The 22,145-nt window shown below is 52.3% G+C and overlaps 1 protein-coding gene across 1 annotated transcript in view; it reads left to right on the top strand.

Moving 5' to 3' along the window:
* NMNAT2 (nicotinamide nucleotide adenylyltransferase 2) overlaps window positions 1-21,788 on the top strand; it is a 106,739-nt gene extending 84,951 nt beyond the window's left edge. The window contains exons 5-11 of the mRNA XM_054711725.1: window positions 82-208; window positions 1,715-1,795; window positions 2,936-2,980; window positions 6,852-6,928; window positions 20,720-20,821; window positions 20,920-20,987; window positions 21,635-21,788. Of these exons, the coding sequence (XP_054567700.1) occupies window positions 82-208; window positions 1,715-1,795; window positions 2,936-2,980; window positions 6,852-6,928; window positions 20,720-20,821; window positions 20,920-20,987; window positions 21,635-21,737 (603 nt within the window). The 3' untranslated portion in view covers window positions 21,738-21,788. The remainder of the gene's footprint in view (window positions 1-81; window positions 209-1,714; window positions 1,796-2,935; window positions 2,981-6,851; window positions 6,929-20,719; window positions 20,822-20,919; window positions 20,988-21,634) is intronic.
* The last annotated feature ends 357 nt before the right edge of the window (window positions 21,789-22,145 follow it).

Here is a 22,145-nt window from a genome sequence, read left to right as displayed (position 1 = left end):
GTGCGTTTGGAGATGATCAGAAACGCTTTCCGTAAGTCACTTGGCTGATGACACGGACTCTGAACTCCTCTCTTCCCCCAGCGGGTGACTGGCTGCATCCTCTCCAACGTCAACACCCCCTCCATGACACCCGTGATCGGACAGCCCCAGAACGAGAACACCCAGCCCATTTACCAGAACGGCAATGTGCCCGCCAAGCCCACTGCAGGTAGGGAACGCTGGCCTACAGAGTGGCTCTCACACGTCAGAATCACCCGAGGCGCTTGTTAAAATCCAGATTGTTCCGTGCCGCCCCAGGTTTGATTCAGTATGTCTGGGAGGGGGAGCATTTGCATTTTTCACAAGGTGATGCTGGAGCTCTGCTCTCCATATCGACAAGCCTTAACATAGAGGATCAGAGAGAAATGGTCAGGATTAGAGAGAGACAGAGAGACACCGGGGTGAGGGTGTGCATTCTTCTACTGTATATAAATATAAATTATAAAAATGTAAACTGCCTCAATTGAAATGAAAGGTACAAAAGGGAGTATTGTCCTCTGCCTCTTCCAAGGGGGCTGAGGACTTTGCCCAAGTCAAACAGTGAGGAAGTAGCAGGACCAGGAGTCAAACCCAGGCCGTCTGCCTCCAGAATCCCACCCTCTTACCCACCTCTTCAGTGACAGGGAGATGGGGGCCCCCCCCACACCCACCCAGCACCTAGCACTGTGTGCCCGCACCGTGCTCAGTGCTTTACCCGGGTCCTCATCGAATGCAGTGATTCTGCGATAGAGACAGGACGTTCCCATTGACGTGAGATTCAGAGAAGAAGTGGTTTGCCTCAGAACACACAGCTGGAAAGCAGGAGAGCCAGAATTCGCATTCAGGACTTTCTGATCCCAAGGTCTATGCTCCTTCTAATATTTCCTCCCAGGCCAGTTGCCAGAGGCAGATCCTGGTATTACTTTTCCAGCCTGGAGCCCATAAGCGGTTATGTCATTAGTCTGCCGTACACAGGGAAGAATTCCATAGTTCACACACAGCCACATGTGGGGGCTCAGGGAAAAAAGTCTGGATTAGAGCCCAGAGAGATGATTGAAAACCAGATACCTCTTGGCCAGAGTAGGGTGTCTGATTGTTCTAAGGGCCGTCTGCATGGGAAGGAATGACCAGCAGAAATGATCCCAAATGAATCCTCTGCCACAGGCCTGGGCTCCCTGGATCTGGGTGTCAGGGTTCAGCGGTGGGTAAAAGCTCATGATATTAAAAAAAATAAATAAGCCAACAGCCAACAGCCAACATGCCCTTTAACCACAGGGTGTAATCCACCTGATGTGACACAGACATAGCCGCATGATACACATTTGAAAAATAGAAAATAAAGAATATACCAATACATCAGTGATGGTTACCACCATTAACATATTGGTATATTAGTTATTTTCTTCTTCATGTATCTCCCTCTTCTATATTTTCCGATTTTTCAACTGTGTAATAGACTTCAGTCCGTGGCTCAAAACGCTTGTGCCTAGGACTGTGAATGAGAAGGAATCTTTGCTGTCATATTTCTGTTCTTTCTCTCTACCCTCTTTCTGCTGCCCGCTGCCCCCCCCTGCCCCCCCCCCGCCCCCCCCCCCCCCGTGCACCCCATTGTTTACGGGGGCCGATGCCGGCCTCACCGAGTGCCAGTTGTGAGTGGTTCTCTCCCTGTCCCTGTGTGTCTTGCTCTCTCCCGTAGCCAAGATCTTGGGGAAGGTGGGAGAGAGCCTAAGCCGGATCTGCTGCGTCCGCCCGCCCGTGGAGCGCTTCACCTTTGTGGGTAAGGAGCGCGGACCTGCTCTCCCAGTCCGGCCTCTTTTCTTTCCCCCTCCCGCCCTTCATTCATTCAGCAAGAACCGCCCCCCCTTCCGCCCTCACCCCATCCAGCACCTGCTATGGGATGACCATTTACAGAGCAATGGTTTGGAGAAAACAGAGGCTAACGGTGGTGCTGGTGGAGCTGTTATGGGAGGCAGAGGGCATGACCCACAGGGCCTGGGCTGCCTGGGAGACGCCCCCCCCGTCCCCCCTCCCCGGTGATGTGCGCATTCCCCACCCCCACAGGATGTGTCTACATGCCTAGGAGTTTTCAGGGGGCCCAGGATCCCCCCTCAGGTCCTTCCAGCTCAGGCATGCCTGTCCTCCTGGCGGCGGGCGAAGAACACACGCCCTTTCCCAGTTCCCTCTGGTCTGGGCTGCTCCCCATGGACTCAGCATGGATGGATGGGACTATCCGGGCCCCCAGTTCCACTCTGCGGAGGAGCTGAAGGTCCAGGCCTCTTCCCTTTGACGCTTTGGGGCTGACGCCTGCCATTTCTGAGGTCCCCAATGGCAGGCGTCTCGAGAAGGAGCGGAGAGGGACAGTGGAGGAGGAAGGGAGGCAGGGGACCAAAGTGGCCCCTCCGTGGCTTTGTGCTCGCCGAGCTCCCCATGCGGGCCCCGCACACGCGCGCGCCGAAGGCTCTGTCGCTCACCTCCGCCTCGGGCTCCTGCTGCGTTCTGCCACGCGAAACACCGCCCAGCCTGCTTTGCGTGCCCTTTGAGCCACGTAACCCCTAAGGAGAGAGGGCTGCCTCCTTGTGACTCAAAGCTGTCTCCCTCGGTTTGAGGACATTGTCTTCCCTAAAATACAGAAACAAACAGAAGGCGCTCAGCATGAGCGTGTGCGTTCGTCACTGGCTCCCCAGCGAGGCTAATTCTGCCCGTCCCAGAAATGTGACGTCTGCCCTCTCTATTTTGGGCTGGACTGTGCTGTCCATTCACTCTACGCAGATGCCCCCTGTGCAGGGAGGCAAGCACCCCCCCCCCTCCCCACCCCTCACCTCCTCCCATGTACTCCTTCCAAGGAGCCCAGGTGGACTGCAGCTCGGGTACCAGGAAGCCGGGGCCCTAACGCTTCTGTGTTCCCCTCTCCTCCTAGATGAGAATGCCAACCTGGGCACGGTGATGCGGTACGAGGAGATTGGTGAGTGGGGATGGGAAAGCAGGGGGGTGCATGGGGAGCCGCCTGCCTCCACCACGGGCAAAGTGGGGGCGCGGAGAGGCTTGAAAACCTGGGCCAGGGTTGCTACCGGGTCTACTCTCAGAAGAGTCCCAAGCGAAGACCCAAGTCTCAGTGGTGCCCCTGTTCACCTCCTAACTGCACTGGCGCCAGTTCCCCGGAGGGAGGCCTGAGCCCTGGGCAGTTTCCCCTCGGAGCCTCCTCTCCCTCATCCGAAGACGTGGGAGTCGAGCTTCCGTGCCAGTCAGAGAGACCTGCCCACTACACTGCACAGGAGGCAGAAGACCTTCGGATGATGAGGGGCAGAGAGGGAGCCGGAAGCCGCCCCACAGCCTCCCTGCAGCCTTGGGCTGAGGCCGTGGAGGCTCGAGGCCAGAGCAGGTGGAGGGCGGGTACCTGAGCTGCCAGGTGGGAAGGAGCCAACCTGCCCCAGGGAGGGAACCGAGTGCTGGCCGACCTGGGGAGCAAACCAGAAAACTGCCATCTTTCCAGGGTTCCAGAGTGGATGAGAGAGACGGGGGGACACAAATATCTGACGCTGGGCCAAGAGCAGACAGGCTCCAGAATGCAGCAGGAGTAGCTCATGTACCAGGTGACAGAGAGGGTCAGGGACAGCGGGATGCCTGATCTCTAGCTGAGGGGCAGCCTGGCGTCCAGCAGACACGCTCAGTCTCAAAGGTCCAGCTGCAAAGACGCTGCGGGTGCCGCCTCCCGGCAGTTCTCTGTCTAGAGCTGGGGCTGGAGGTCATGGCCTCCCTCAGGGACCCTGGGAGGTGGGCTGCACTTGAACATCAGGTCCTCCCAGGAGGCTCAGCAGCTGTGACATCATTTCCGGGGGCTTTTCTGGGTCCTGTCCTCTGAGCTGAGGTGCACTGGGCTCAGCTCTCACTGGTTTGCTAGAACCGTTTGCAAGGTTTCCAGGAATTTTGTGAAGCGGTTGTTACATGCAGCCAATACAAAAAATTAAATCATATCAAGTAACAGTTAAATAAATTGTGTTAAAAACAGAAGTAATGAGTACTGAAAACTCCTCACTTCCTAATTAGCTTACCATATTTTAATATCCTTTATTTACTGGCATGGCCCTGAGGGCCACAGAAAGTGCTACCTGGCTTCCTGGGTGCATCCCAATTCAGGCAGGTGCACAGTGGCCACGGCCTCTAGCTTCCACAGCCCCCCAAACCTAAAGGCCAGGATGGGAGCGAAAGCCCTGCACCCCGTTCCCCAAGGTTCCACACCTGCCAGGAGCTAGTTTTCGGGGAAGTTCCGTGACCAGCAGAGCTCCCTCCTGCAGAGAGGCAAAGCCAATGGGGGTTTGCACAGGGCTCTGCTCTGTGCCCAGCGCTCACCGCAGCCTTGCGGGGGGCAGTCTTGGCCCCATCTTACTGATTCTTCTTTCAGAGAAAGGAAAGCTGGGTGGCCACGGGGGCTCAGGATGGATGTGCCTGGCCTGGCACAGGTGGCGGCTGCCTCTGTGTGCGGTGGGAGCTGGGAAGGGCCGAGGGGCCTGGGCCTCACATAGCACAGATTCCTGGGTGGGGAGAGTGTCTGGAGAGCACGGACTCTGGCTCTGGGCCCTGGATCCCCGGTGGGGTGAAAGGGGGAAGTGGGAGGGAGCTGGCCTCCCTCCCCGGACCTCTGTGCTGTGAGCCCTCTGGCTCACTCGTAACTCTTTTTGCAATCCCCTTGCATGCTTCAAGAGAAGGAAAAAGCCATTTTTCTCTTAGCTCAGTTAGCATTTTGGCTCCATGTTCTTAACCAGCTGACTGCCCCTCTAGGGGGAGGTGAGGAGGGGGCTACCCGGGACCAAAAGCTTCGTGGGCTGTAAAGGCCTCATGTCTCAGGCATTAAACTGGGAGAAATCACTGCTGCCCTCTAGTGGCCACACGTGAAATCCCAAGCCCTGTGAGGGCCTGGTGTCTGGGATAAATACATCTGCTCTGGTCCTGCAAGCGAAGGTGGAGACCCCACTCTAACTCTCGGTGCTCTGGCTTTTGACAAGATAATAACCCAACATTATACTGGAGCGGGAAAGCGAGGCTCTGGCTGGGGTTAGAAGAGAGGTTCATTTCCATGGCTACAGAGCAGAGGTTCTGGTGGGGGCTGCCGCACGCAGAGTAGGATGTCGGGCAGCATCCCTGCCCTCTACGCACAGGATGCCAGCAGTACACCCTCTCCCCAGTCTTGACAACCAGAAACCTCTCCAGACGTTGCCAGGTTCTGGAGACAAAATTACCCGCGGTTGTGAACCACGGAGGGAGAGCAAGCTGAGGGCCAGCACATCCTCGGGGCTCGGCCACCTAACTGAGCTTTCAGGGGCCTGGAGGTTGAGCCTCAGCCTTTCAACAGGGAACTGACCTGGCCCTCTGGCTCCTAGAAGGGGACCAGAAACATCAAGCTCCCAGGAGTGAACCTGGCCTGGCTCCTTGGAGCCATACCAAGGCTGGTTCCTCTCCACAGGTGGGGAGTCGGCCAGCAATCCCATGGCATAACATGGAGGGAGGGAGGCATCGCTGACTAGGGCGACACTTTCCCAGGCCCCCAAGATATAAGGGCAAAGGCCATGATGGCCAGCCTGCCTGCATGGCCTGTGTGGTCAGCTGGTCTGCAGTTAACTTAGTCATATGTCCTGAGCCCCTACTGTGTGAGCACCTACTGTGTGAGGTCACTCTGTCTGGCCCTGGGATATAAAGGTAAAGTAAGGTCCCTGCACATAAACAGATTAGGCTATAGCAGGACATCAGGAGGATGGTCTGTTAGGAGTTAAGCCCCCAGGGCTCCAGGGGGCTCCCTGAGGTTGGTCTGTTAGGAGTTAAGCCCCCAGGGCTCCATGGGGCTCCCTGAGGATGGTCTGCCGAGTGGGACAATGAGATGCTGCCCTGTCTGTTGTCAGCCCACGCAGCCTTCCTCTGAACCACCGGGAACTCCTGCAGCAGGGACAGGCTCACGATCTGAAAGTCCCTGTCGGCCCGGAGCTACCTGTGGGGTCTAAGGCCATCTCAGCCTCAGGGCTGGGGTGGCAGGGCCTCTGGAAGGCTCGGAGCCAGGCAGGCTCACTGTTTCAGACAAGAAGCCCACAGCCACGGCCTCCTGACAGAGAGCCTGGGATGGCTCCGAACTACACACACCACCGAGTTCCACCCCAGGCCGAGATGTCTCCTCTGTGGCTCCAAGAACCCCAGGGTTTTAATGAGCGAGTCAGTTTGCTGCTTGTTTTAAACCACGATGGGCCTCCCTGGGCTAATCCAGAGCGCGCTTAATGAGGGAAGGAAAGCAACTGACAAGCGGGGAGTGTGCCTGGGAGTCAGACGAGGGGTTCTCTGGGCACCGCTTCTCAAGCCCTTAACTGAGGACAGGGGCCACGTAAGGGGAGGACGTCTGACGAGCTCAGCTACTGCCCCAGGTGCACTCAATGCCTCCCCTTCCCCGCGTCCTGTCGGCATTTGTGATGGGAGACAAACCCAGACAAGGCCCAGCAGCAGAGAAGCCAATGCCACTGACACTTGAGTTTGATGTGAAGCAACAGAGAGAGACCCTGAGGCCTTAGAGTGCCGGACCACCCTGATTTAGCACGGCAAGACCCCTGTCCCCAGAAACCCCTCAGTCCCCAGCAAACCAGGCCCTCCCCGAAGTAATTCCTCCCACAGGAGACAGGTGGTCTGTGAACGCGCGGAGGGAGAGGAGAGCACAGGCTTCTGCACTGCACACACCAGGGTGCAGGGGGGCCTGGGAGCCCCCGGGGGGAGACCCCTGGGTGCATCGGAGAAGAAGGCTGAGTGTCGAAGGCTTCCCAGGTCTCCACATGCTCCCTTTGCAAACTCTGTCCCCTCCCCAGAGCTGCGGATCTTGCTGCTGTGTGGCAGTGACCTGCTCGAGTCCTTCTGCATCCCAGGACTCTGGAACGAGGCAGATGTGAGTACCAAGGCTACAAGACCGCCCGCAGCTGGCATGGGGAAGGATGGGGGGGAGGGGCACTTGATTTGGGCCTCTGGTCTTCCACTCCCCACAGCCTCCCTCCCCAACCTGAGTTTCCTCCCCGCTTCTGAGCTCCCAGGAGGGCAATCCATTCATATTTCCAGGGAAGGAAATTCTCACCCACCCTAGGCTGTAACTCCTACTGCATTGCCACACCCACTCTTCCTCTTTCTTGCTCTTGTAAAGCCCTGGGGGGAAGCCCTCTGAGTCATAGAATACCTTCTCCAAGGAGAGCTTGGGGGCAGGGGTGGGGGTGGGGAGGGGGGAGGTGTGTGCTCCAGAGAGTGCTGCTGGTGGCAGGTGGGGGTGGGAGGGAAGGATAAAAAAGGCCTTTACTCCTTTGAATTATTGAGTGTTTTCTTTTCCTTGGATTCTTTTTGAAGAGGTAGTAAATACCACCCTAGAATTCCCTCAACTGGAGAATGGGGTCCAGAGGGGAGACATTAATGGCAACAGGTCAGTAGGATCCTTTTGGCCATTGACCTGGACTAGAGGGGACCAGGAAGTTAAAGTTACATCACTTAGAAGCTCAGTGGACGTCCTTGGTTACCAGATCTGACTGCAATGGTCTTAAGCCAGCTGATTCATAAACGACTCACTCTTCCCGTGGCCACTTATTCTTGTTCTTTCATTAGTTCATTCATCTGAGAGCCAGAGCTAATGCCCCCAATCCCACAGAGAGCCCTCTGCAAGCTGAGTCCCAGGCAGTAATTCCGGATCCAGTGCTTTTTATTAGCTTGCTGTGTGACTCTGTGCAAATCACTCAACAACTCTGGGCCTCAGTTGTAGTTAATCTATAAAATCTATAGAATGTTATCTATCGCATCCGGAGATTTTAAAGAAATATGCAATACAGTCCCTAACCCCAGGTATTAGGTGGCAAGATGGATACATATGTAATTTTTTCACGTACATATATATGTCTCTGGAGAGAGAGATCCGATAGGATCAGACTCAAGATTCTAGTTCTACTCTCACACAACTCATGACAAAATATGTTCTGAGCATCAGTTTTTCCCACCTCTAAAATGGGTGTAATAATGGTGCCTACCTCATCGGATTTGGGGAGAATTAAATGAGATTCCCTATATATAGTGCCCTGCCTAGCTCCTGACCAATGAATGTTAATAAGTGAGTTTGCCTGCGCAGACATGGAGGTCTACACGTGGGTACGGGGGAAGGGCATCCATGCTGACAGGCAGTGGGATACCCAGGAGAAGGGGGGTGGGGGGAGAGACTCAGGGGAGCAAATTACAGTGCAGTCCTTTCACCTCCAGCCCTCAACGATTTCCCGCAGAGAAATTCTAACCCCCTTTGGGTTCTGGACTAGGCGGCTTCATTAGCTTCCCCTTTCCGCCCTGTCTCACAAGGTGCCGTGAAGGTGAAAGGTGACGCGGGCAGAGTTCTGTACAGATCGCCGCAGAGCTCTGCCAGGAATCCAGGCAAATGCGGGCAACTGTCCGGGGCTGTCCCCGGGGCGGCCGGGGCCTGGGAACCTCCAGGGACTCTTCCCAAGGGCAGACTCAGGCTTGTGGAGCCTGAAACGTGCCCAGTTTGGGGTTCTGGAAGCACGGCCAGGGCTTTGTTAGCTCGCTGCCTGCAGGTCCTCTAACTGCCCGCCGGAAGGGCTACTCTTACTGTTGCCCATCTGAGACCAGAACAATGAGCCCCAGGCCCCTCCCTCCCCTGGGCCCCTGGTGCTGAAATGGCATGTTGGTTAAGACAGAAAATTGGAGAAACCAATAGCTGTTGATTTACTGGGAATGCGAGAGTGGAGGTGGAGTGAGACGCTCACCTACTCAACTGTGTCCACACTTGGCGGGTCACCCCAGAGATCGGGGGTCCCAGCCTGGCTGCTCCCAGAGGGCCCAGCAGGCCCAGGCCAGCAGGGACCCACATCTGTCCTGTTCAGGGTGCGGAGGACTCCAGTCCACAGCACAGGCAGCAGGGGAGCTGGGCGAAGGGGGTTCCCAAAGCTCATTAGTGGGCTTTCTAGAGCCCAGAGCTCTAACTCCCCACCCAGCCCAGCCAATCAACTCAGTCCCCCGATTCCACCCCCAGCCAGTCTGTGGGATCCTTAGAATCATGATATCTGAGGCCGAGAGAAAAACAAAACACCAAGGAGCTGTGAGTGTGAATCTCAGCCCACCACACAGGTGTGCCAGAAATGTTTAAACCAAATTAAAAGTCAACTCCAAATCTCTGTCCCACAGGGATGATGCGAAGTTGGTCTCAGTCATCCCTGACTCGCGGAACCCGAGAGGCTCCTGTTCGCCCTGAACAAGAATATCAATGCATGAGGGTCCCCACAGACATCTCTCCTCAGGCCTTTGGTGCCCTGAAGCTGGTGGCTCTATGCTCACCTGGGGCACGGGACTCCCGGCTGAGTCTAGAAGCCCAGCGCCTGGCCCCACCCACCTATCATCACCAGGCCCCATTTTCTTCTGAGGCTTTGCTCCCAGGGTGATGCCTGGGAGGGAAGAGGGAGGGTTTCACAGATCCCTAGCTTCTTTCCGGTACGGGGGAGGGGGAGACAGCGGAAGCTCTTTTTATTCTGATGCTACATCCCTATCTTCTCTCTCCTCCTCGGGACATCTGGTGAACCCTCTTCAGCGAGTGTAAAACCACTGATTTAAAGACATTCTGTTGTCTGCCCTGCAGATTCCTCTCTGAAGGGGCTGGCTCTCTGCTAGAGATAGGGTTGGGGTTGGGCGGAGAGGGGTACAGGGAGCAGGAGACGGTGGTTGCGCAGTGAATTATTCCACTGCCCTTATTTGGGGAAGGTTGGCTCTCATGGTCTAGAAAAGGAAGGGCTTCGTCAAGACCGGGCACCGGGTGAGCCCTGTTTATTCTTCTGGGCCTGCCTGGAGTTTCAGTCCCTACCCAGGAGATCACCAGGGATGAGGTTTGTGAGGCTCACTTCTAGCCCAGGTTTCGTTCATTCATTCCACACGTCTCAGAGCACCTGGTGGAGCCCAAAGCCGGCACCGGCCCGTGTCAGCAGGAGAACAAAGCTTCTTGGCCAAGTCCTGGGCCCTGGCTTTGTATCCCAGTCTCCCGTGCTTTCTCCAGAATCCTCAGAAACCAGACAGGAGAGAAGGAGAAACAGGAACCTCTGCACCCTCCTGTAAAGGAAGCTCCCGAGAAGTGGGGAGCCACTCTGTCCCCACTCAGGCTGGGCAGCAGCCGAGACAACCTGCTCTACCGCAGGACCGCCAAGGCCCTTTCAGCCACGCGCTCTCCACGGAGTCCCTCTTGCTCTTTCTTTGCTTTGGATTCCTGAGCCAACGCTCTTTACCCAGAAATCTAATTACACAACTAACGGGACAACCCCCCCCCCCCCAACACATCCCGTGGGCATTTCCTGTTAGGCAAAGAGACCCATTAGCCTGCAGAGCATTCTGACCTCCTCTGACCAGTAACACACCCTACCCCTGATGGTCCCCGGGGAGAAAATTCCATACAAGTTCATCATGATCCTCCATAGAATCCGAAAGAGCTGCTTGTGTGTCCTGGCGGTCGGCATTTTCATTCTTGATTCCAAGAGAAATCAAGACTCAGATTCCTGGACTAGCCTTGGAGATCAGGCCCCAGGCCCCCTAGCCCAGTAGTCAGCAAACTCATTAGTCAACAGAGCCAAATGTCAACAGTACAACGATTGAAATTTCTTTTGAGAGCCAAATTTTTTAAACTTAAACTTCTTCTAACGCCACTTCTTCAAAATAGACTCTCCCAGGCCGTGGAATTTTGTGGAAGAGCCACACTCAAGGGGCCAAAGAACCGCATGTGGCTCGCGAGACGCAGTTTGCCTACCACGGCCCTAGCCTGCTCATTTCCGGGCTTTTTAAAAGTACATATATTTTTATTAATTTCAGAGAAGAAGGTAGAGAGCAATAGAAACATCAATGATGAGAGAGAAGCACTGATAGGCTGCCTCCTGCATGCCCCACACTGGGGATGGAGCCTACAACCCAAGCATGTGCCCTGACCGGGAATCGAACCCTGACCTCCTGGTTCATAGATCGACGTTCAACCACTGAGCCATGCCGGCCGGGCATTTCCGGACTTCTTATTAGAGAACTAGTCTCCCCCAGAAGGCCGGGTCGTTGCTGTGCTGCTTCCTGACCCCAGCACCAAAGCGGGTGTCCAGGCGGGACCAAGGTCCGTGGGAAACCAAGGCCAAAGGCTAACCGGTCAGCCATGGACAGATTTCTGAAGCAGGAAGATTTCAGACTCGCTCGCTCCCCTCCCCCAAACAAAACCTGTGGTCCAGGACCTTATGCTGCCAGCTGCTTTGTCCATTAGGTTATGGTGGAAGGCAGCCTGGCAAATTAACTCTGATTCAAGTATTCTTTCCTTCGATCAATCTTGCAACTCATACTGATTGAGTGACCATGATAAACATAAGCATGTTATTTGCCCTTGAGGCACTGGCAACCTAAAAGTATCTTACATTTTCTTAGATGAATTCCTTCTAGTCCATGAAATAAAATGTGAAAAGTTCAGAGGAGTTTCTGACCCTAAAAAGCACTCAATCAATGTTGGCTGTTATTCATTCATTGGTTTTAAACTACTGAGTGGCTGCCATGTGCCCGGCACTGCTCTAGGGCTGGAGGAACAGAGAAAACAAAATAGACCAAGTCCCCCCCTGGGTGCACTTTACTCTCTAGAGGGGAGACGGGCCATAAACACTTGGCTTGTTAACCCCTAGAACATTCCTGAGAAGTGGGATCTCCATTCCCGTTTACAGATACGAAAACCAGGGCTCACATGGATTGTTGACTTGTGCAAGACCTAACCATTGGTTAGCAGAGAAGGATTTTGCATAAATCTCCAGCTCCCTAATCCAGATAAGACGGGACAAGTGAGAGGAATGATACGTGTAATTCACAGCAGGCCAGAGAGGAGGCAGCACTGAGCTGGGCTTTGAATGATGGACAGGATTGGGTTAAGTGGGTGGAAAGAGAGGGCTTGAGAGGCGGAGAGAAGGCTGTACAAGATCCAGGGGTGGGAACAAGACCTTTTGGGGGAGATGGTTCTGGCTGGTTGAACTAGAAGGTTTCTCTTGGTCTCTGTTTGGGAAGCTATTGACTTTTCAGCAAGATGGCAAAATCATTATGTTTAATGATTAAACGTATTAGCCGCTCGCCTTTTAAATGAGCCAGGGTCAATATTTAACCCAAAGGAATGAAAGCCTAAAGGGACATGAGGCACCGGAGACGGGCCAATGAGGAAAGTGTTTTTGCTTTGTTCCTTTGTCTTTCTTTTTGCATTTCCCCAAGCCCGGCACTCCACAGGCCAGCTCTCATCGGCTGCAGCCGACATTTTTCCAGCCGACCAGCCCGTGGCCTAACGGCTTCCTCCATCCACCAGCTGTGGGAAACCAACCAAAGCAAATAAACAGGGGAAGAGCCTGGGGCAATGGCCACTCCAGAAGAAATCCCTGGGCTCCGGGACAAATGGAGCAAAGACAAACATTTGGTTTTTCAGGCTCAGATGGTTTTCATCAGACAGTCCAGCCGCGGCCAGGAAGCCCCACGGACACTCCCACCCTGGGGATTAGGTCCCCCCGCACTGATCGGCCTGGGCTGAATGGACAGGCTCTGGGGAAGGAGGCTCAGCCCTAGCGGGGAGATTCTGGTTCTCGTGTGAAAGGTGCTGTTGGCTTCGTTTTCAGGCTGCTGACTTGGGTCTGGAACCCCCTGCCTTCCCACACCCCCCGTCAAGCTGGAAAGGGGGGTGGAGAGGATTTTCCCTGGGAAACCCCTCGGAAGCATCATTCCTTTATTTGCACTAAGCGGCGTTCGGGAAATGCATTCCCACCTTCTCGACTCTGATCGCACTCGCCTCTCCCAGCCTTCCCGCCGGGGAGAAGCGGGAGCCAGGACCAAGGTAGACGACTCTTGGCTGATATGGGTGGTGCAGGTGGCAGAAGCCTGTCGCCCACTGTGTGGCTTCTGCTGGACACTCTCTCCCTGCATCATTTCTGACCCACTCAGAAGCATACACAATGACATACCCCAGGGGGCAATGTAGAGTAATGAACAGAGGACTTAGCCCATGAGATGCCTGGAGAAAGGACAGAGTATCTTTTCAAACCAAAAAAGTTTCAAGTCACTAAAATGTGAGTCTTCACAATGGATCTAGAAGAGGTGTTGTTTTTGGAAAGAGGACCTGGCCCTGAGCGGGTCTGCGTAGGGCCGCCCGTGGTGTGTGAGCGCTTCACTTTTTGCAGGCAAGATTTCACATTTTGAGAGTATGTTTAGTAAAGCCGGGGAAAGTGAACCAAGGAAGGGCTTAGGATAGAAGAAGCAGCAGGAGAGAGCCTAGGCGGGGCTGCTTTGGTTCTGTAAAAAGGTCACAGGAAAGGAATGGGCCTAGGCAGGTCTGCTTTGGCTCACTGAGAAGTCAGGGAAGAGGGGGCCCTGGAGACAGGTTCAGGGGGTTAGCCTGGGACGAGCTGCCACTGCTCATTGCTCCCTGGTTGCAAGTCTCCTGGGGTCCCTTCGAGCTTAGGAGATGCACACCTTTGGGGGAAGAAGAGAGAGAAGGAAAAGGCGCGGGCGCGCTCCTGGGAGGGAGAGCTTCCACTGGGATCCGTTGAGGGTTTTGAAGGCTGGGAGCTCAGGGAGAGCCTCAATAGAATATTCATCAGCTTTTCCAGGTGCGCCCTTTCAGGGTCGTGGTTTCCACCGATTGGTCCGTGTCAGGGCACGGGGTCATTAGTCTTTGCAGCTGATCCTGGCATGGCCCACCTTGTTTTGCTACTTTTCTAGGCCTGGAGCTGAAATACAACTGAGACCTGGATGTTTTTCTCAGGGAGGTGACCTTCAGTATCTGGCTGAAAATTGTCAATCAGTTTGTTCAGCTATCCGTCTCCGTTTCCCCATTCCACTTGCCAAGGACTTTTCCTGGCTTCTTACTACCGTGCCTCAGAGTGATGCAGCAGGAAGAGCCTTTAAAGCAGACTAGAGTGAGTTCAAGTTCACCTCCTGGCTGTGCCCCTTGGACTTGTGACTAAATCTCACTGAGGCTTGGTTTTCCCATCTATGAAATGAGAACTGAGGCACGTGTCGCAGAAGAGAGTTGATGTAAGGATTAAATGTAATAATAAATAAGGTTCCTAACATTGTGCCTGGCACAATAGCAGGTCCTGTTTCTTCCCCTCCTGACGGATAGTCCCAGGTTCGTCCCTGAATCTCCTCATCTGGGGGGGAGATTCTATTGAGGCTCTCCCTAAGCGCATGTAGCTCAGGTACAGTACCTCCGGAAGAGGGCACGGTTAGAATCGGGAACCCTAACCTAGGTCTCAGAGTGATCCGACAGAGCAGGCGTCCTCAAACTACGGCCCGCGGGCCACATGCGGGTGTTTTGGCCGTTTTGTTTTTTTTACTTCAAAATAGGATATGTGCAGTGTGCACAGGAATTTGTTCATAGTTTGTTTTTTTTAAACTATAGTCCAGCCCTCCAACGGTCTGAGGGACAGTGAACTGGCCCCCTGTTTAAAAAGTTTGAGGACCCCTGCTACAGAGGGTCTTACTAGTTAGGCTTGCCTGCCTCAGTCAACGTCAATTGGATCCTGTTGCTAGTAGCAGTCAAGGCCTCTGTTTAAAACACGCTGATGGTTGCTCTTTGGAATTGGAATGAAACCCCGTCTTTCGTGTGACCTGGTCCTTGTCCACTTCCCCCACTTCTCTGGGCTCCAGGTCCATCTGGCTTCTCTCGTTGAACACCTTTTCCCACCTCGGGGCCTTGCACTCACGGTGGCTTCCCTGGGACTGCTCTTGGCCCAGGTTTCCCTGTGTCTTCCTCTGCTGGCCGTTTAGGGTCCAGCTGAAAGTAATTGTGTTTGATTTTGAAGGGGTTCAGAACAGGCCTCCTAAATGTGCTGCTTTAGCCTGGGCAGTATTTTGAGGTGAAGGCAACTGAGACCCTGTGGGCTCGGGAGAAGCTTTCTTACTTGTCCCTTAAAGTATTTAAGTTTGGAGCTTGGCCCATCATACATTACCACCAGAGATAAAGTCTAATGACCTATCTGGAGGGCACAGCCAATATTTAATCACTGAACACCTGCTCTTATCGTCCTTCGCCGAATGACCTTACTCCCCTCTGAAGCACCAAGGCGTCTGACCTCCTCCGTAGCTCAGAATGCCATTCTACCTCATTTTACCTTCCCGTCTTGAACCTCTCGTGTATGTGGGGCTCTGACTTTTATGTATGTGGGGCTCCCATACGTGAGTATGTAATTGAATTTGGTTATTTTCTCTTGTTAATCTGCCATATGTAGATTTAATTACTAGACCAGCTGGAAGAACGTAGGATAGGGGGAAATTTCTCCCCCCCCCCCCCGCCCGCCCCAATATTCAATATTGTCCTTAGCTCTACCTGATGTTTTCTTATTTAAATATTTATCTGTTTATGATCTACCCCTACAAGACAGTAAGCTCTGTGAGCACACTAAATGTACCTGTCTTTTCAGCAACAACAGGACAGGGGCCAGTTGGCCATGTACCTTCAATAAAAATGTGTCGAATGGAAGAATGAAAGGGTACCTGGGAAAAGCTTGGTTGGAGGAGTTCAGCCCACGAGATAGTTTGCCTCCACCACGAGATGTGGCTAATGTGTTATGGGTAAATTTTTGAGAGTTACCGGTAAGACATTAGCCACTACAGGATATTAGCCACTTAATAGTAACCTGGCCTTATCCTTCATAGCAATGCAGTTGAAATAATCATTTGTGTAATGTTTCCCACTAGTTAGTGATTGACCCAAGAGATGAAGCCATATCTGTCTTGCTCAACCCTCTGTTCCAGAAAGGTCTTGGCTCAGACCTTTGGGCATCCTCCTACCCCAAGCATCCCTGAAATCCAGCAAGGCAGGTCTTGGAATTCAGCCTCCTGGAGGGATGATGATGATAACCACATTCCTTCCAAGAGATTTGCCCCCTGTGTTTCTCCCAAGGCCGGGTTGCTTCCTGCTTCAACATGTTTCACCTCCTTCCCTCGGATTCCCTGAATTTGGGGAAGCAGAGTCCGCTCCTTCCACTTGCTCTCCCCATCCCCACCATCCCTCCCCTGCGGAGCCTTTGACTAGATGAAAAGATCACTGAGAAGGTGACATTTAATTGGAGGATTTTGAGCTAAGGAGCAACATAACTTGACGTGTATTTTAACATTATCAGCCTGGAATAGACTGAAAAAGGCAAGAGGAAGACAGGGAGACTAGAGCAGCGGTTGCCAACCTTTCGGGTCTCACAGACCACCGGTTGGCGAACACTGGACTAGAGAAACTCAAGTGAGAGATGATGGAGGTGAATTAGTTACCTGCTGCTAACTTGGTGACTTAAACCACACACATTTATTCTCGTACACTCTGGAAGCCAGAGTCCAAAATAGGCTTCACCAGGACAAAACGAAGTTGTTGGCAGGGCAGTATTCCCCCAGAGGCTCCCGGGGAGAGTCTCTTTCCTTGCCTCTGCTAACTCCTAGAGCTGCATTTGTTGCATTGCTTGGCTCATAGCCCCTTCTTCCGTTTTCAAGGCCAACAGTGTAGCATCTTCAAATCTTTCTCTGCTGTCTTTACATCATTGTCTCTCTTCTGTATTAAATTGCCCTCTGCCTTGCACTTGTAAGGCCACTTGTTATTGAATTAGGTCCCTCCCCGTAGATTATTCTGGATAATTTCAAGATCACACCTGCAGAGTTTCTTTTGCTATATAAGGTTTTTGGGGTCATGGGTTCCAGGGATTAGGACCTGGATATCTTTGGGAGCCATTATCTAACCTATCAAAGGAAGCTTGGACCAGGATAGAAGTGATGAAAATGGTGAAAAATGAGCGGTTCTTGGATTTGTTTTGGAGTCAGAGTCAATTAGGTTGTCTTATAAATCATATGGGATGTGAGAGCAAAAGAGGAATCAAGGAACTTGCCAAGGCTTTGGCCTCAGCGGTTGTAAGAAGAGTTTTCATTTATTGAAATGAAAGGCTACAGGGAAAACATTTGGCGGGGGGGGGGGGGGGGGGGGGGTGGCAGGTGGTAATGAATGATCGATGTCAGAGCGTTTAGGGGCTCATGGACATATCAAATTTGCGATGCCTCACCCCACTGGGCATGTTGAAAAGGCCGCTGGATATATGAGCCTGAAGTTCGGGAGAGAAATCTATGCTGGAGGTATCAATTAGGGAGCCTTTAGTGTGTCTTTAACGCTTCGAAATCGAATGGAATCACTAAGGGTGTGAATACAGATAAAAAAGAGGTCCAAGGACTGAGGCATGGAGACTCCAATGCAAAGTTCAAGGTTAGGGAGATGAGAAAGAACCAGCAAGATGAGAGACCAAACAAGAGTAGAAGGGAAGGTAGGAGGACAACCAAGAGAGAGGGTGGTGTCCCGGAGGCCAGGTGAAGGCGAGAGGCAGGGAATTGGGGTGGGGTAGGAAGGAGGTTACCTATAGGACCAATAGCACACCTCACCCAACTCTAGCACCTGGCACCTCCCCTCACCCCAAAGCACACACCCACACAAACACCCTCCAGCATGAAAATCAAGCCCGAGCCCTAGAAGATAAAGTCTGCAGCCTCCGGCCTACACGCCTGCAGACATGCCTCTTTGATGTGGTAACGCTGTGTCTTGTCTCTAGACCCCGTCTCCCTTGCCCATCTGTGATTCCCAGGGGGCCAGTCTGTCACCTGTTTCTGGCAAAGGAAAACATCTCAAGCAGCACGGTCTCCATCTGCTTGCTACCCACTGAACCACCTGGCACTGTTATTGATTGGGTGCTCAGATCATTAGTTCCTGAGTGGAAAGCAGCAGATGCACTAATGTCACCCAGAGGGCCATCCCCCCAGGAGTCCTGACTGCCATTCTGAGCCATTGTTTTCATGCTTTAAACGAGGATGTTCTCTTTAAATAGCCCCATTATTTCAGGCATATGAAACACCCATCCAGTTCTCAGAATCAAATTGAAGGCAGATCCTGTGTTATGCGGCCTACACCAGATATCCTGAAACATCTACCTAGCCAAGCCCTTAAGGATCTCCCTGGTATACCTCCCATTCCTCCCTCCCCTCCCGTCTCCTTCCCTTCTCCTTCCCTTTTCTCCTTTCTTCTCTTTCCGTACCAATTCTCCTGGAGTTTTAACTCAGTATTTATTTAGACCACTGGTTCTCAAGCTTGGTTGAATATTGCAATCACTTGGGGAACTTTAAAACACTGTTGATGCCCAGGTCCCATTCCCAGAGGTTCTGATTTAATTGGTTTTGGGTGTGAACTGGGCTTTGGGAAAATTTAAAACACCGGAGGCAATTCTAATGCTCAGCCAAGCGTGAGAACTGGTGTCTTAGGTTACCTTCGGAGTAGTGAACCCCAGGGCAGCCTTCTAAAAGCTATGGCAGGAGGAGCTGGGTCTACCTCCAACTCCCTGCCCTGCCTCTCCCTAACATTCCTGGGTTTTATAGGGCAGTTTAAACCGTGCCAGTTTACCGGGTCTGAACACCCCCGATCGGTGCGGCAAGTTGCAAAATGCTCTAGTTTTCCAAATGGCATGATCCCATGGGGCCCTGATATTTTACACCTACCTCTAACTTCTCTTCACAACTTCCCTCTCAGCGCACCTTCAGCCGACTTTTTATTTCAGCAACAACAGAGCTCCAGTTGCAACTCTAGCTCCAGTTGTCAGCAATGGCAGAAGTAGGGTAAAGTGGATGGAAAGCCCAAGGGCACAGGCGCACGTGCACGCATGTGTGCGTGCACCCAATCACGCGCACGTGCACCCAATCACGCGCACGCACGCACGCACGCACGCATGCGCCCACATGAACATCATCAGTGAATTGGACTTAGAAGTGGAATCCTACTAGTACAGAAATCCTTTCACAGTGCTCCTTCATGTCTGTCGGTGTCACTAGTTTGGAGAACTGTAAGAAGAAACCTGGGTCCTTTGCTGCCAAAACCAGGTCTTGCTCAATGAGCTGCCTTGCTTAGAAGCAGCCGGCCTCCCCTCCCTACTCCCCCCACCTGGGATCCTTAATTGGCAAGATCTAAGCAATAATAATACGCCCAGGCTAGATCCAAGTCTCTAAGTGCCATCACTTTCAGACTCTTTGAAAACAAAAATTGGCACGAGTTTCCAGAAAGCTTGGTAATATGTCTCAAGAGCTTGAAATGTGTCCAGTTCAGATCCTTTCATCTAATTATTTTACTTCTTATCCTAAAGGAATAATCAGAGATGTGGTAGAAGTCTTATGTATAAAGATCTTCAACAAATTATGATGTATAATTGCAAAAAACAGGTCACTGCACACTTTCTATTATACAAGATGGGTTTAATATATTATTGCCATATCATAGTACAACTTGACAATAAAGTACACAGATTGCTAAAGCTTCATCTTTTCAAATAATTTTAGTGATGTAAGAATATGCTCACAATATAATGTTAAATTAAAATGCAGGTAAAGTGATTTATTTTTCAGTTTAATCCAAATGTGGAGTGGATATATACACTTATTTGTAGAGAGGAAAAACATTTATTATGGTTATATTAGTGGTTTTCTGTGTGGTGTGGTTCTGATTGTGTGTGTTTTTTCTTCTTCGTCATTTCGTTTGTTTGTTTGTTTTGTTTTTTTAGTTTTCCAAGCTTCTATGTTGTCTATAGTCAGGATAAATGTAAAAGGTTATTATTTTTATTTTTTAATATATATTTTATTGATTTTTTTACAGAGAGAAAGAGAGAGGGATAGAGAGTTAGAAACATCGATGAGAGAGAAACATCGATCAGCTGCCTCCTGCACACCCCCTTCTGGGGATGTGCCCGCAACCAAGGTACATGCCCTTGACCGGAATTGAACCTGGGACCCTTGAGTCCGCAGGCCAATGCTCTATCCACTGAGCCAAACCGGTTTCGGCAAAAGGTTATTATTTTTTTAATGAAAAGGTTTCATTTCTCACATGGCAGCAAGCTCCTATCAAAGGCTGACCTCAGAAGTGACCCCGTTATAATCTTCCTCCTATCACTTCCTCTGCACACACCGATGCATGCCCCTGAGACCCTCAGCAGCTTTGACTGGGGTGAGCAGGGAGCATTCTAGCCCCTCTCAGTAGCCCACCGGGGGGCCAGGGTTTTTCTTGCTGGGCAACGGGATCTGTGTTGCCACACAGCTGTCCACCATAGGACTATGTGCCATTCATGCTATTCATCAGCATTATGAACTCAACAGGAGCCTCAGGAATTGGAGAGATCGTGCTCAGGCATGCAGAACCACGCTTATTCATTGGTCTAGGGCAGTGGTCGGCAAACTCATTAGTCAACAGAGCCAAATATCAACAGTACAACAGTTGAAATTTCTTTTGAGAGCCAAATTTTTTAAACTTAAACTTCTTCTAACGCTACTTCTTCAAAATAGACTCGCCCAGGCCGCGGTATTTTGTGGAAGAGCCACACTCAAGGGGCCAAAGAGCCGCATGTGGCTTTCGAGCCGCGGTTTGCCGCTCTGTTGACTAATGAGTTTGCCGACCACTGATCTAGGGGTATTTATGACGCATATTCTGTGTGCCGTAACTAACACGGTTACGGGTTGTTACTTGAAGGAGCTGACTGATGGGCTGAGAAAGCCAGTGTAGGACTAAAGCTTGGGGTTCCACATGGATGATACCTGCACCCCGCTAAGGAGTTGCTTGGTAGAGGCTTGGGGTCATGATCTCTCAAAAGGCTTTTTCACTCTCTCTCTCCAGATGGAGGTGATTGTTGGGGACTTTGGGATTGTAGTGGTACCCCGGGACGCAGCTGACACAGACCGAATCATGAATCACTCCTCAATACTCCGCAAATACAAAGTGAGTTCTCCACCTCCCTGCTGGTGTAGCTCTGTGAGATGGACCTTTTCCGCGAGGCCGGGGGGGCTGGCAACCTATTCTCTCTGCTCTGTCCCCAGAACAACATCATGGTGGTGAAGGATGACATCAACCATCCCATGTCTGTTGTCAGCTCAACCAAGAGCAGGTACGTTTGACTCATCCTATGAGGAGAGAATGGGGAGCAGCCAGACCAAGGCTAGAGCAAAACTGCAGAAACCAAGGTGCATCCCTGGAGCCCTTTTGTACCTGTGGGTGCCTTCCCGCCACAGCCCCCCGGCTTGTGAGAGGGCACCTTCGTCTCCATCCGGCTCCTGTGGGAAAGAAAGGAAATGGTCAATCAGAAGAACCCCGATGAGAATCCTTTTCACAGACCATGGTGCAGAGAAACACAAAGGAATGAGATAAGAATAGCTAACATTGAAATGCCTACGGTGTGCTTGGGCTGTTCTAAGTGGGTTTCGTAATGAATCATTTAATTTTTGTAATAAATGAGATAGTTATTGTCCACATTTTGTGGAAGAGAAAACTGAAGAACAGATGGGCTTAAATTGCTTGCCCAAGGTCCCTCAGCTAGGAACTGGCAGAGCCAGGATGAAATGGAGTCATCAGGTTGGGGGAGACATTGTGGGCACAAGAGGGCATTTCCTAATAGGGATTCCACTTACTTAGCCTAAGCAAAGGCTGGTAATGGGGCGTTGGGTAACCCTTTCCCTGAAAGAGAGTGGGCAGTCCAGTCCTCCTGAAAGGGTTCAGGGAAGGATGTCCAACCGATAACCATCTCTTCTCATCCAGGCTGGCCCTGCAGCATGGGGACGGCCACGTCGTGGATTACCTGTCCCAGCCCGTCATCGACTACATCCTCAAGAGCCAGCTGTACATCAATGCCTCGGGCTAGCGGCCATACAGCCCTCCGCTGCACTCTCCCCACGTCCTCCGCCAACACACTGGCCCCTCCAGTCTCTGTCGGTCCCCTGTTTCTCTCCGGCCTCTGTTTCTCCATCTCCTCATCTTGACTGTTCTCCCTGTTCGCCGGCTCAAGCCCCCACAGTGTGGGGACCTTCAGAGAACCTCAGCATCCCTTACTCCGCAGTCATCTTTGGACAAACTTTCCTCTAGTCTCCGGGTTGGGGGTGGGTGAGGGCGTAGGGTTGGGAGTTGGGGGGAAGTGCCGTCCTTGGAGATGTGCTGGTGGCCATCTCCCAGCATGCTCTAGAGAGTGGCTCTGGTGCCCATCCTCCCAGCATGCTCTGGGGAGGCAGCTCTGGCTCTCGCCTTCCCAGCATGCCCTTTACCACAAAGGGCT

This window comes from Eptesicus fuscus, chromosome 22 (genome assembly GCF_027574615.1).
Source record: "Eptesicus fuscus isolate TK198812 chromosome 22, DD_ASM_mEF_20220401, whole genome shotgun sequence".
NCBI lineage: Eukaryota > Metazoa > Chordata > Mammalia > Chiroptera > Vespertilionidae > Eptesicus > Eptesicus fuscus.
The sequence above is the reverse complement of the archived record's forward strand: the minus strand, read 5'-3'. Positions and strand labels throughout refer to the sequence as shown.